The sequence below is a fragment of the Pan troglodytes genome, chromosome X, assembly GCF_028858775.2.
Source record: "Pan troglodytes isolate AG18354 chromosome X, NHGRI_mPanTro3-v2.0_pri, whole genome shotgun sequence".
Classification (NCBI taxonomy): Eukaryota; Metazoa; Chordata; class Mammalia; order Primates; family Hominidae; genus Pan; species Pan troglodytes.
The window spans coordinates 105,532,626-105,545,774 of NC_072421.2; the positions used below are offsets into that span (position 1 = coordinate 105,532,626).

The 13,149-nt window shown below is 36.8% G+C and overlaps 1 protein-coding gene across 7 annotated transcripts in view; it reads left to right on the forward strand.

The window, feature by feature from the left end:
* The first annotated feature begins 2,001 nt into the window (after positions 1-2,001).
* The window catches only part of VSIG1 (V-set and immunoglobulin domain containing 1), a 33,950-nt gene continuing 22,802 nt past the window's right edge, over positions 2,002-13,149 (forward strand). For 3 of the 7 annotated variants that reach the window (XR_010154619.1, XR_010154617.1, XM_063803786.1), the window contains exon 1: positions 2,041-2,237. Coding sequence is in view for 3 of the 7 variants with exons in the window: in XM_063803786.1 (XP_063659856.1) it covers positions 2,189-2,237 (49 nt within the window). In the remaining 4 variants the exon portion in view is untranslated. 7 annotated transcript variants of the gene reach the window in all.

Below are 13,149 nucleotides of genomic sequence, written 5' to 3' on the forward strand. Positions count from 1 at the left end.
CTGCTTATACAGGGGAAAGGGAGGGTTTCTGGGAGGAATAGAGGTGAAAAGGAAAAAGTAATTTTGGAGCATGAGATATTCTGGGGAATGAGACTCTCCCTTAGGGCAAACTAGGGACCCAGGAGCCAGGGGGCCATGAAGGTGGGAGGCAGAAGAGAAGGTGGATGTCAGAGACATGCAATAGTTATTTGGGGGAAAATGTTGATTTGTGCACAACTCATATCTTGGGAAATGAAAGGAACATTCTTTCTCTGTCACCTGCTGTTCCTCCTCACCCTCCACTGCCTTATACGGCCCAGTACGCAGAATTCAAGCCAGTGCTAGATTATGTGCTACATGCCTGACAGTGAGACTCATATTATAACATTGCTTCTGCAGGAGTTCTTGCGTGCAGTCAACGAGTTTACCATTACATCTTGGGACACGCTCATTTTAAAGTTGGGAACTGCCTGTATAAGACATGGTCCCTACCCTGGAGGGATTCACAGTGACTAGATTTAAGGTAGACCAGTTAATAAATGCGAAACTACTGGAGAATAATCAATGGTCAGCTGTAGGATATTGGCTTTAAGTAAAATGGAAATTTATGCTAGGGTGGTATGTCGGTTCATTGAAATTCTCACATGGGACAGTATGACTGATCTATGCTAAGAATATACTTGGCTAGTAAGAGGAGGAAGAAGAAAACTCTAGTGATGGAAATCACCTGGAGCCAACGTTTGGCATCAGACATGAGCATGGACAGGATAGGCTGCAAGGAGGAATCAGGCATGATGGAAGCAAAATGGCTTTCTAAGAAGCAGTGGGAGATTGGAATGGCTAAAGTAAGATGGGGTCAAACATTTCCTGTAAATTAAAGACAGGAACATAAAACATATCCCTTGAAATTTGTACACATTTCATGTGACTGAACACTTTGAGGCAATAAATCTTGACATACTTTTTCAGGGGCATGAGTTAATGTGGCTAAAGTTCAGATGAGGTGAGGATCAGATATTGGAAGAATGGGAATCCATATTAAGGACTTTGGATTTGATGAAAGAGTCCATTTATGGTGTTACTGGAAATATTTCACTAGGGCTGGAACATTGGCCTGCGGCTGGCACACAGGATGAAGGTGGAATAAGTCAGGGAGACCACTTAGGAAGCTGCTATGATAGGCCAAAGTGGGGAGCTGAGTACCTGGACCAAGACGGAAGCAGCAGATTGGAGAAAGAACACATCTGAAAGTCGCTGTGGAGATGGAAATGATAGGACTTAGAGATCACATGGGAAGAGCCAGAGAAAGTCCTTAGGTTTCTCCGGGTAACTTAAGCATAATAGGAACACTATTAGAAGTTCATGTTCCCATGAAAGTTCCTTACCTGTGGAGCCTCCCATGCCCTCCTGGTGAACCTCCATTTCTAAGGAAACCCTATAGCATTTACTGAGCAACTTAATTCTCCAAAAAATCAGACTTCTCCAAAGAAAGTCTTTAAGCATGTATTCACTAACTTGATTTTGCAAAATTACGTTAGCAAATACGTGCTATAAGGTTTCTAACCCGACAGACAAAAGCATGTAAATCATTTTACTGCTAGTTTTGGTGGAGGGTAGTGACAACTGCCAGTGTTTCAAAAAAGAGTAACATATCCAGAGTTTGTTCACACAGAAATGAATGCTTTTTAGCTTCATAACCCCTGTGCCCTTCCCGTGAGCCCCATCTCCCCAGGAAACGATATAGTACCAATTTACTAACTTAATTTGTAAAAGGAGGTTAGTGAATCAATTCTGTAAGACTCATGGAAATATTTGAAATTAATTAGCCTTGTCAACTTTTATTTGCATAGGCTCTCTTTCAACCATATCCCCCAGCCCAAGTACAACGTTTTAGTAAGATTGATTTTAAACAATGAGACTTAGAGAATCTGTGTACAAGGAGCTTGAATAATTTAAATGCGTGGGTTTATTATTAACACAGTAGCAAATATATCAAGGAAACACGCCCCATGAAAAGTGTTTCAAAGAAACACAAATCTGTACTGAGAAAAGTCTATACGCAATAAGTAAGCCCAAAGAGGCATGTTTGCTTGGCGATGCCCAGCAGATAAGCCTGGCAAACCTCGGTGTGATCGAAGAAGCCAATTTGAGACTCAGCCTAGTCCAGGCAAGCTACTGGCACCTGCTGCTCTCAACTAACCTCCACACAATGGTGTTCGCATTTTGGAAGGTCTTTCTGATCCTAAGCTGCCTTGCAGGTAAGGAAAGGATCTCCAAACCACCAAATATAATTGGAAACAGAGTTTCCTTTTAAATAAAAATTCCACATTTTTACATAGAATTTTCATCTCCTGTACTTCAAATGAATTGTGATTAGTATGATGAGTTAATTTTCAGAACTCTTGCTTAGCAAACATATGCCATGCTGATATATTAGGGGTGTAAGCCCATAATATTATTGTTTTATGGAGCTTCTGAATGAAAATTTTCTCAGAAAAAAATATAGTTTATTACTTTACTTACTTTGAAAAGTGAAAAAAATGAATTTACTCAGAAACCACACTTTGTGCTAGGGATAATTTTGTCTCTGTTTTACTTACTTTAGTGTTTCCTTTAAGCTCAGTGATTGACTTGCTCTAGCAGGCAGAGCCTGGGTTGGAGGGCCTGCCCTGGCTTACACATGGGAAGAACAGAAATTTACTGAGTACTTTACTGTCTAATATTTCTTAAGGAGTTGTGGTTTTCCAATCCTAAGACTGTATTTTGCAAAATATGTGAGTGATTTATGGTGCACAAAATGGGTGATTTTAGGGATCTGAACAGAAGAAAATCAATTTTGGAATCAAAATACTGATGTTAGTTAGATCCAGGAGAGATCATTAATTCCAAAAATCCCTTGGGTAGTTTTCAAATATCAGATACATTTTGCATCTGTTCTTATAAGTTAGGTCCATAGTAAATACAATAATATTGTTTATCCAAAAACAGGATTTTCAAGCCATTAGTAATATTAGGCAGTCGTTAGAATGAGGTTTACTAGGCGTATTAATGACATAAGAAAATACCCACGATAAAATATTAAGTGAAAAAGCAGGATGCACACATATGCCTAGAATAAATTACTAGAAGGTTATATACCGAAGTGCTCATGGTGGTTGCCTCTGGGTGATGGGATTATAGATGATTTTAATTTTATTTCCCAGCTTTTCATACTTCCTGGGTTTTCTACGAAGAACATTATGCTATTTTTATAATTAGAAAAAAGTGTTACTTTTCAAAGTGATCTCATGTTTAGAAATAGTTCTTTAAATGTTCATTACTAAATGTTTAAGCATAGATGTTTTATGGAGTTAAACATCACCAGAAGGCAATACTCCATTTGTCCAGTGACCTAACTAGGCCCTAGAGCTGGAAACACATGTTCCTATTTTCCCTTCTCCCCAGGCATATTCATTTAAATGTAACTTTAGATATGGAAGTTTTGTCTCTTCTTAAAGGGTTTCCAGTCATTAGCCAGTTGGGTCGACCCCTGGGCCTTCTGCATCAGCCCTCTAAGATCATACCTGTTTCCCTATGTGAGGCCTTGCCCTGGCCCATACTAGACACAGGGTTTGGAACGGTTGTTAAGAACAGTTTTTTTTTTTTTTAACTGTACCTAACATACAAGTAATTTTTACTGATTATAAATGTAATGCATGGTCATTGTAGAAAGGTTGGGAAATATGGAAATTTAAAATAAAATAAAAATCATCTGCAATTTTACCACTCAGATTTGGGTGAATTATTATTCTTTTATTTGCAGGTGTATATATTACATTTTAAAAATTGGGTTTATTCCTTGTATACTTTTTTATTGTTTAAAAAAATTGTTTAGCATCATGTCAGGATTTTATTTTATTGTGACTTTTAGAACAAGACCAATAAATACTTCAGAGTGTGTTTCCTAAGTTACTATATAACTGATTTTGTTGGTATATAGTGTACACTATATATCTACACACATATTATCTAGTTGGCCCAAAGCAATAGTGTCAGTACAGCAAATTGTTGTATGCTCTATTGTCGTTTGCTGTGCTTACATATGTATTGAAGTCAGAGAAAGGATCACTTTAGTAATCTACACCTGTCATTAGCAGTGTTCAACAGTTGATCTGGACAACTGATAGTGTTTCCATCAATGTGCAATTTGATGTTCTTCCTGGACTTGTTTTGGAGAGAATGTCACTTTTTGGTGTTAAGCGTGGTGCCTAACACATAGTGGACGCATAGTAAATGTTTGTTGAAAGAATGAATTACTTTCCCAAATTCCAAACATCCAGACATCATTTTCACATACATATTTAAAATTGATTTTGGTATAACTAAACAGGTCAGATTTTGCTTAAATCAAAATATTTTCAATGACTTCTTAGGAATTCTTAGGTTAAATTCTTATTCAGGAAAACGAGTTTTAATCAAACTTCTGCAAAAAATTTATGCATATCATTTTAGGTACTTGAAATATGTATTAGTCACCTCTTAGAAAGATATGTTAATGTGGGTTTCATTTTCTGGAGGTATATGCTATGCATTTTAAAGGAGTAATATATTTGAACTTTGAGTTTGCACTCAAATCCAAAAAAGTGAGTGATCATTTGATTATATTATTTCCTAAGTCAAAATGAATCTATTATATATGAAGTTGCTGGAAATTAAATCACTTCAAATCTATCAGATTAAATATGAATATTTGGGGGATATTTTGCTGTGGTACATTAGGAGGATAATAATCCTTCTATAAGCAAAATGTTTGCCACCTTGTAGGCATTAAATGAATGAACAATCACCACCAAAATACAAGACATTCTCTCTCTCTCTCTCTCTCTCTCTCTCTCTCTATATATATATATATATATATATATCCTTTTGAGACGAAGTTAAGTCTTGTTGCCCAGGCTGGAGTGCAATGGCGTGATCTCGGCCCACCGCAACTTCCGCCTTCCGGGTTCAAGTGATTCTCCTGCCTCAGCCTCCTGAGTAGCTGGGATTACAGGCATGCACCACCACGCCCGGCTAATTTTGTATTTTTGGTAGAGACAGGGTTTCTCCATGTTGGTCAGGCTGGTCTTGAACTCCCAACCTCAGGTGATCCGCCCACCTCAGCCTCCCAAAGTGTTGGGATTACAGGCGTGAGCCACCGCGCCCAGCCTAAAAATATTTTTAAATGTTGATTAAGTGTGTACATCTTGGATTATTTTTCTTTAATAATAAGCACTTTTTAAATTATTATTATACTTTAAGTTTTAGGGTGCATGTGCACAACGTGCAGGTAAGCACTGGTTTTTAAAAGAGATTACACATATTTCAACCACATATGCATTTTTGTTTTGTTTTTAAATTTGGTCAAGTCAGAGAGGGACATTGCGTTCTTGGGTTTTGTTTAAATCAGATACTAATCTTTACGTTGCTATTTATTCACAGTCCTATTGATGTAGAGATTTTTCTGACTTATTCAATTTTTAAATAATTTCTCAACTTAGAATGACTTAATCCAAAGGAAGGGAACTTTTTTCCCTGACACTCAGAGAATCACCTCCACTTTAGGACTAAATTTGCACTGCCCATTGTCTACATGTGGCTATTGAAATTTAAATCACTTCAGATTAATGAAAATTATAAAGTCAGTTCCTCAGTTTCACTAGCCACATTTCAAGTGTTTGATAATTCTATTTGGGCTACTGAACTGGATGGCGCAGAGATAGAACATTTCCATCATCACAGGAAGTTCTGTTGGACAGCACTGTAAGGGTGAGCTCAGAGGTTTTAAGTAATGTGCACTAATTGAATGATGTGACATTTTAAAAAGGCTCATCTGGAAATATATAACTTTTAGCTCTGAAGCATATCATCACTATATCATCGTTGGACAATGTCTGAAAAACATCTTTTCTTCAGAATTTAATTGGTTATGGTGCTAAGAATTGGGAATCTGGGCAATAAAATGGCCTGGAGGTTTTGCTTTGCCAACTGTTACTTATTTACATGACAATGTGTAGTACCTCAAAAAATATTGTCTCACTTTAAAATTTGAAATTACCATCCTAATTCCAAGGTGATATTATTAAACTTTTGCAGATTTCTGATTAGTTACACATTTATATATCTTCTATATTTAAAATGTTGGAAATGTTTGAATCAGATTTATATTTTCCAAATCCTTGATTTTCATTCACCTCTATTCTCATCTGTGCTATAAATGGCTTCCTGCTGCACTGAGGGATGGCAGAGATTGTGTCTGTCATGTTCATTCTTGTTTCCCTAGTGTTCAGCACTGTTTGTGGCACAAAATGGGTGCTCAATTGATATTTGTTGCTAGGCTCCACAGCCTCTTCCATGGCTTGACTTGTGTGAGTACTGTGTGTACTCTGCCATCAAACACTTTTTCCAAGAGTGGTCTTCAAAGGGGGTTTGTGGGGTTTTGTTTATTGTTTTGCCTTATCTGTTCATAAATTCTCACCCTTAACCAATCTCGTAACAGATACTGGGTCCCAAACTAGAGAACAAAAATTATGGCCAAATAATATCTCTAAAATCTCTGTTTTTAGGGAATAAGTCTGGGAACTTTAAGGGCTACCAAAACCCCAGTTTTATCCTTTTTATTTTGGACACTTTAAAGACATTTGGAAGTCATCATTTAAGCACGGCCAGAGATGTGGCTAACTTCCAGGAGAAATGAAATGGGCTCTTTGAGGGTGGGAGGGAACCATCTTTCTCCAGTGAAGTTTTTGTTGGAAAGATTAGCTGCTTTCTGAAAGCCAATTTCCTTTTTGGAGGAGGCATTATGGAAACCAGGAAAGCATGGGGAGGAGAATATTGGGAAGAGGGAAGCTGTATGGAGTTAAAAAGTGCTGCATTTATGTTTGCATTCAGGCACTTTTCTTAATTTATCAGTGCATTGGTTGCCATGTAAATAGCCAGCTTCTGGCAGGAAAGCAGCTGGACCAGGTGGCCTGGCTGTGACAGAGAACACAGATATTGAATCCATGAAACCAAGAGTAATCAGTACAACGATTTTTTTTCTTTTACTTTTTAAAAGTGTTTGTCAATCCTTTAAGTTCTTTTTGTCTGACTGCTGTCATTAAGTAAGAAAAATATGAAATAAATAAGTCTTTGGGTATGCAAAATTGGGAAGATGGACAGGAATTAGTCCCTCTATGCAATTTCCTCTGAATCTTTCATAATTTCTGTATCCTCATCCCTTCACCCTCAACCCTCCAACACCCTCTGTGACCCTGCAGGCAACTAGGACAGCATAGAGAGCGTCTCTTGAACTTGACTTTCTCTTCCAGTGCTTGCCTGCCAATCCTGTGACCCATCCTGAAGAACTTTTATAGTCTTCAACAATGCAATGGATAGCAACCGGTTAATAAGATAAGCCAGTGACTGTATAGTGCTCCCCAAAGTGCCATCACCTAAAATAGCCCTTTGGAAAGTGCTCATATAGAACTGAGAATTTTAGTGTAGTGGCAGGCTGGATTTGGGTAGGGTGCCCTTCGGTGGGCTTCCAAATCCTATGGGGAGCTTAATTACTTCATCTTTCTGTAAGGCCAACAGTTCTCAAAATTTGTGGTCTCAGGACAATTTTACACTCTTAAAAACTGAGGGAGATTTCTGGTCTGGACATATAGTACAGACCTGTTTTTCATTGTTCCTCCCTGCTAAGCACAAGTATAAACCCTGGAAATAATGCAAGAGACAACCAGGGTAGAACTCTGGAAGGTTGTAAGAAGAAGGCAAACTGGTTTGAGACCCAGGGAAAAACAAAGAGCAAGGGTATCCTATGTTTCCCACCCAGCAGAAGAAAGAAACCTAGTCCTGGCCATTCCTGATACCCAACTGAACAACAGAGGGCAGCCCAGGTAAGCTTACTCCTCCCTCAGAGTCCCTCTGACAACATCAGGTAGGCCCAACACCACAGGTAAGGGGGGATCTTCAGAAACCCCACCAACAACAGTGGACAAAAGAAGCATTTGCCTTCTCCCCAGACCTGAGATGTCCCACTTTCACCTAGAGATATCGAGGTGGGAGGGTAGAACAGACACGAGGCATAAAGTGATGGCAAGCGGCCCAGTCTGGGAAGGCTCTGTCTCAGTGGGTGTATGACTGTCCTCTCCTACCCATAGAGACACCAACAGTGCAGGGCGCCTGTAGAAGTGTCCCACCATACCTACCCCAACTGAGAGACACCTGGAAGCCTGACCTAGGGAAACCTTTCTGCTCCTTCAGGCGATATGATCTGGGACAAATGTCAGCCTCAGTGATACCCGATAAACCAAACAGAGCAAAACAATACTGAAAATTAAACTGCTGTTAGAACAACAGACCCCAAAAGTAAGCCAACACCTGCTTGCATGTGAAGCATAAATAATGTGACTGACTGCAAAAATAAAAAATGTAAATAGGAGTTTCCTAACATAGTAGACAAAATGTTCAATCAAAAATCATCTGTCATACCAAGAATCAAGTAAATCACAACTTGACTGAGGAAAGGCAACTACTGCCAACATTAAGATGAGTTCGATGTTGGAATTATCTGACAAGGATTTCAAAGTAGCCATCGTAAAAATGCTTCAACAATCAATTAACATTATCTTAAAACAAATAAAGAAAAAAAGGAAACTTGCAGAAAAGAAAAAGAAGTTATAAAAATATAAGAAAGAAGGAAATTCTGTCATTTGCTACAGCATGAATGAACCTGGGGGACATTATGCTAAGTGAAGCAAGCCAGACACAGAAAGACAAACACCACATAATCTCACTTATATGTGAGATCTAAAAGAGTTGAACTCAGAATTAGAGTAGAATGGTTACCAGGGACTGTGGCTTGGAGGGAGTGGGAAATGGGGAGAAGTTGACCAAAGGGTACAAAGTTCCAGTTAGACAAGAGGAATAAGTTTTTAAGACCTATTTTGCAGCATGCTCACCATAGTTGATAATAATGTATGTGCATTTCAAAACTGCTAAAAGCATAAGATTTTAGTCTACACATTGGGTACAGTGTACACTGTTCGGGTAATGGGGGCACCAAAATCTCAGAAATCACCACTAATGAACTTATCCACGTAACCAAACATCACCTGTTCCCCAAAAAAGTATTCAAAAAAATAATAGATTTTAAATGTTCTTGCTACGAAAAAAACAAAACGAAACAAAAGATAGGTAGGCCAGATGTGGTGGCTCGTGCCTCTAATCCCGCCACTTTGGGAGGCCAAGGCAGGTGGATCACTTGAGCTCAGGATTTTGAGAAGAGCCTGGGCCACGTGGTGAAACCCCATTTCTACCAAAAATACACACACACACACACACAAAATTAGCTGGGCATGGTGGCATGTGCCTGTGGTCCTAGCTACTCGGGATGCTGAGATGGGAGAATTGCTTAAGCCTGGGAGGCAGAGGTTGCCGTGAGCCGAGATCACACTACTGCACTCCAACCTGGGTGACAGAGTGAGACCCTGTCTGAAAACAAAACAAAACAGAACAAAAAACAAAAAAAAGGATAAATTACGTGAGGTGATGGATATGTTAATTAGCTCGATGTAATTATTCCACAGTGTATGCATATATTAAAATATCACATTGTATCCCATAAATATATGCAATAATTATTTGTTAATTAATTAAGATAAAAATTAATTAAAATAAAAATTAAGTTAAAAACAAGAATTTAAAAAATACATACTTTGCAATTGTCTACTATTTTTCTAAAGACCCTTACAATCTACAGGTTCTTTCTCAGTTTTCTTTTTTCCCCCTTGGAATTATTTTTTGAATAAAACTGGCTTGTTTGTCCCCTCCCCCCAAAAAACAAATATAAATTATAGAACTGTAAAATAAAATAACAAAAATGAAAAACTTACTGATGGACTCAATAGAAGAGCAGAGATGACAGAAAATAGAATCCATATCTGGTGAAACTATCCTTCAGGAATTAAGGGGAAATAATTAAATTCTCAGTTGAAGGAAAACAAAAAGATTTGTTGCTAGCAGACATACTGTTAAAAAATAGCTAAAGGGATTTCTTCAAACAGCGAATAAATGATAAAGAGCAATCAGGAAGGATGAAAGGACAACAGAAAGAGCAGAAATGTAAGTACATAAAGTAGACTATCTTTTAACTCATGAGTTCTATAAATCATATTTGATAATTGAAACAAAATTATAACACCATTTTATACTCTAGACAATGATATTTAAAAGTGGGGAAGGTAAAGGAACCTAAATGGAAGTGAGGTTTATACACTTCAATCAAAGTGGTAAAATATTGATATGAGTAGACTGTTATGACTCACACATGAATGTTGAATACCCAGAGAAACCACTGGGAAAATTCTACAAAGATATATATTTTAAAACACTATGAATAAGTCAAGATGGAATCATAAAAAATGCTCAAGTAACGGTCAGAAAAGCAAGAAAAGGGAAACAGAAGAATAAGAACTAAAGGGAACAAACAAAAAACAAATAATAAAATAGCAAACAAGAATAATATATCAATAATTACATTAAATAATTATATTGAATGCAAATACCACTACAGTAGTCCCCTTTTATCTGTGGTTTTACTTTCTGAGGTTTCAGTTACCCATAGTACAGTACAATAAGATATTTTGTGAGAAAGAGTGTGAGTGTGTGAACACAATCACATAATTTTTACTCCAGTACATTGGTATAATTGTTCTATTTATTAGTAGTTATCATTGTTAGTCTCTTACTGTGCCTAATTTATAAATTAAACTTTATCATAGGTTTGTGTGTATAGGGGGAAAGAAAACATAGTATACATAGAGTTCAGTACTATCCATGGTTTCAGGCATCCACTGGGGGTCTTGGAATATATCTCCCTGGAATAAGGGGGAACTACTCTATATGCTATTCACAAGAAACTCACATTAAATTTGATGACATAGGAAGATTGCAAGTAAAAATATAGAAAAAGATGTACCACATAAGTATTAATTTTTCAAAAATCTGGAGAAGCTTCATTAATATCTGATAAAGTAGTCTTCAGAGCAAAGAAAGTTAAAAGAGATAAACAGAGACATTACCTAATGATAAATGGATCAATCCAGCAGGAGGATACAATGATCCTTAATGGGTACACACCAAACAACTATGTCTCAAAATTCGTGAACAAAAACTGATCAAGCTAAAAGAAGAAAGAGACAAATCCACAATTATAGTTGGGAAATTCAATACCCCCTCTCAGAAACTGATAAATCTACTAGACAGAACATCAGTAAATATAGGGAAGATCTGAAAAAGACAGTCAATTAACAGGATCTAGTTGAATATTTTTATGATTTTATATTGGTTTATCCATAGTGGTTTTAAATTATATCTCTTTGTATAGAAAACTCCACCCAACAACAGCATAACACACTTTTTTTTGGCACCTACAGAACATTCACCAAGATAGATAATGTGCTTGGCCGTAAAACAAACCTAAACAAATTTAAAATAATTGAAATCATACAGAGTATATTCTCTGACTACAATGCAATGAAACTAGAAATCTGTAGCAGAAAAGTATCTAAACACGTGGAAATTAAACAACACTGTTCTAAATAATCCGTGGATCAAAGAGGAAATCTCAAAAGGAATTTTTTAAAAATGCGTAGAACTGAATGCAAATGAAAACACAACATATTGAAATATGTACCATGTAGCTAAAGCAATTCTGAGAGAGAAATTTCTAACACTAAATGTTTACAATGGAAATAAAGGAAGGTCTTAAGTCAATAACCTAAATTTCTACATCAAGGATCTAGAAAAGAAGACCAAAATAAACCCAAAGCAAGCAGAAGGAAGGGAATAATAAAGAGCTGAAATCAATGAATTTGAAATAGAAAAACTATAGGGAAAAATTAATAACACAAAAATTTGCTTTTCTGAAAAAAAATCAGTAAAACTGACAAACTTCTAGCAAGACTAATAAAAAGAGTTAAGACCCAAATCACTAATATCAGAAATGAAATATGGAATATCACTATAGATCCTGCAGTCATTAAAAATATAATGAGAGAATATTATGAATAATTATACATTCATATATTTGACAACTTAGAAAAAAATTGGCCAATTTATCCAAAGCAGCAAACTACTAGAACTCACCCAATATGAAATGGATAATCTGAATAGCTCTATAACCATTAAAGAAATTGAATTCATAATTTTAAAAGCTCCTACAAAAGAAATCTCCAGGCCTAGATAGCTTCAGCAAATAATTCTAGCAAACATTTAAAGAATTATTAAGATCAGTTTTACACATTCTCTTCCAAAAAATAGAACAGGAGGAAACACTTCCAATTCATTTTATGAGGCCAGTATTATCCTGATACCAAAACCAGACAAAAACAGTACAAAAAAAGAAAACTACAGGCCAATATCTCTCTCATGAACTTTGACACAAAAATCCGTAGCAAAACACTAGCCAATTGAATCCAACAATGTATGAAAAGAATTATACACCATGACCAAATGGGATTTATTTCAGGTTTGTAAGGCTGGTTCAACATTCAAAAAGCATTCAGTGTAATCCACCATATCAACAGGCTAAAGAAAAAAAAATATGATCATATCAACTGATGCAGATAAAGCATTTGACAAAATCCAATACCCATTCATCATTAAAACTCAGCAAGTTAGGAATAGAGGGTGTATTTGTTTCCCAGAGCAGCTGTAACAAATTGCCACAAATGGGGTGGCTTAAAGCAAGAGAAATTAATTCTCTCACAGTTCTGGAGGCCAAATGTTTTAAATCAAACTGTTGGTTTCTTCTGAGGTCTCTGAAGGAGAATCTGTGCCATAAGTCTCTCTTGGATGGCTGCTGGCAATTCTCGGTATTCTTTGGCTTATAGATGCATCATTCCAGTCTCTGCTTCTGTCTTCACAGAGCCTTTCCCTTTGTGAGTCTCTGTGTTAAGCCTCCCTCTCCGTTTTCTTATAAGGACAACAGTCATTGAATTTAGGGTCTGCTCTAAATCAGTGATTATCTCATCTCAGGATCCTTAATTACATCTGCAAAAACCCTATTTCTAAATAAGGTCACATTCACATATACTGGAGGTTAGAAATTGAACTTATCTTTTTGAGGGACACAATTTAACCCCCTACAGAGAAGAATTGCCTCAA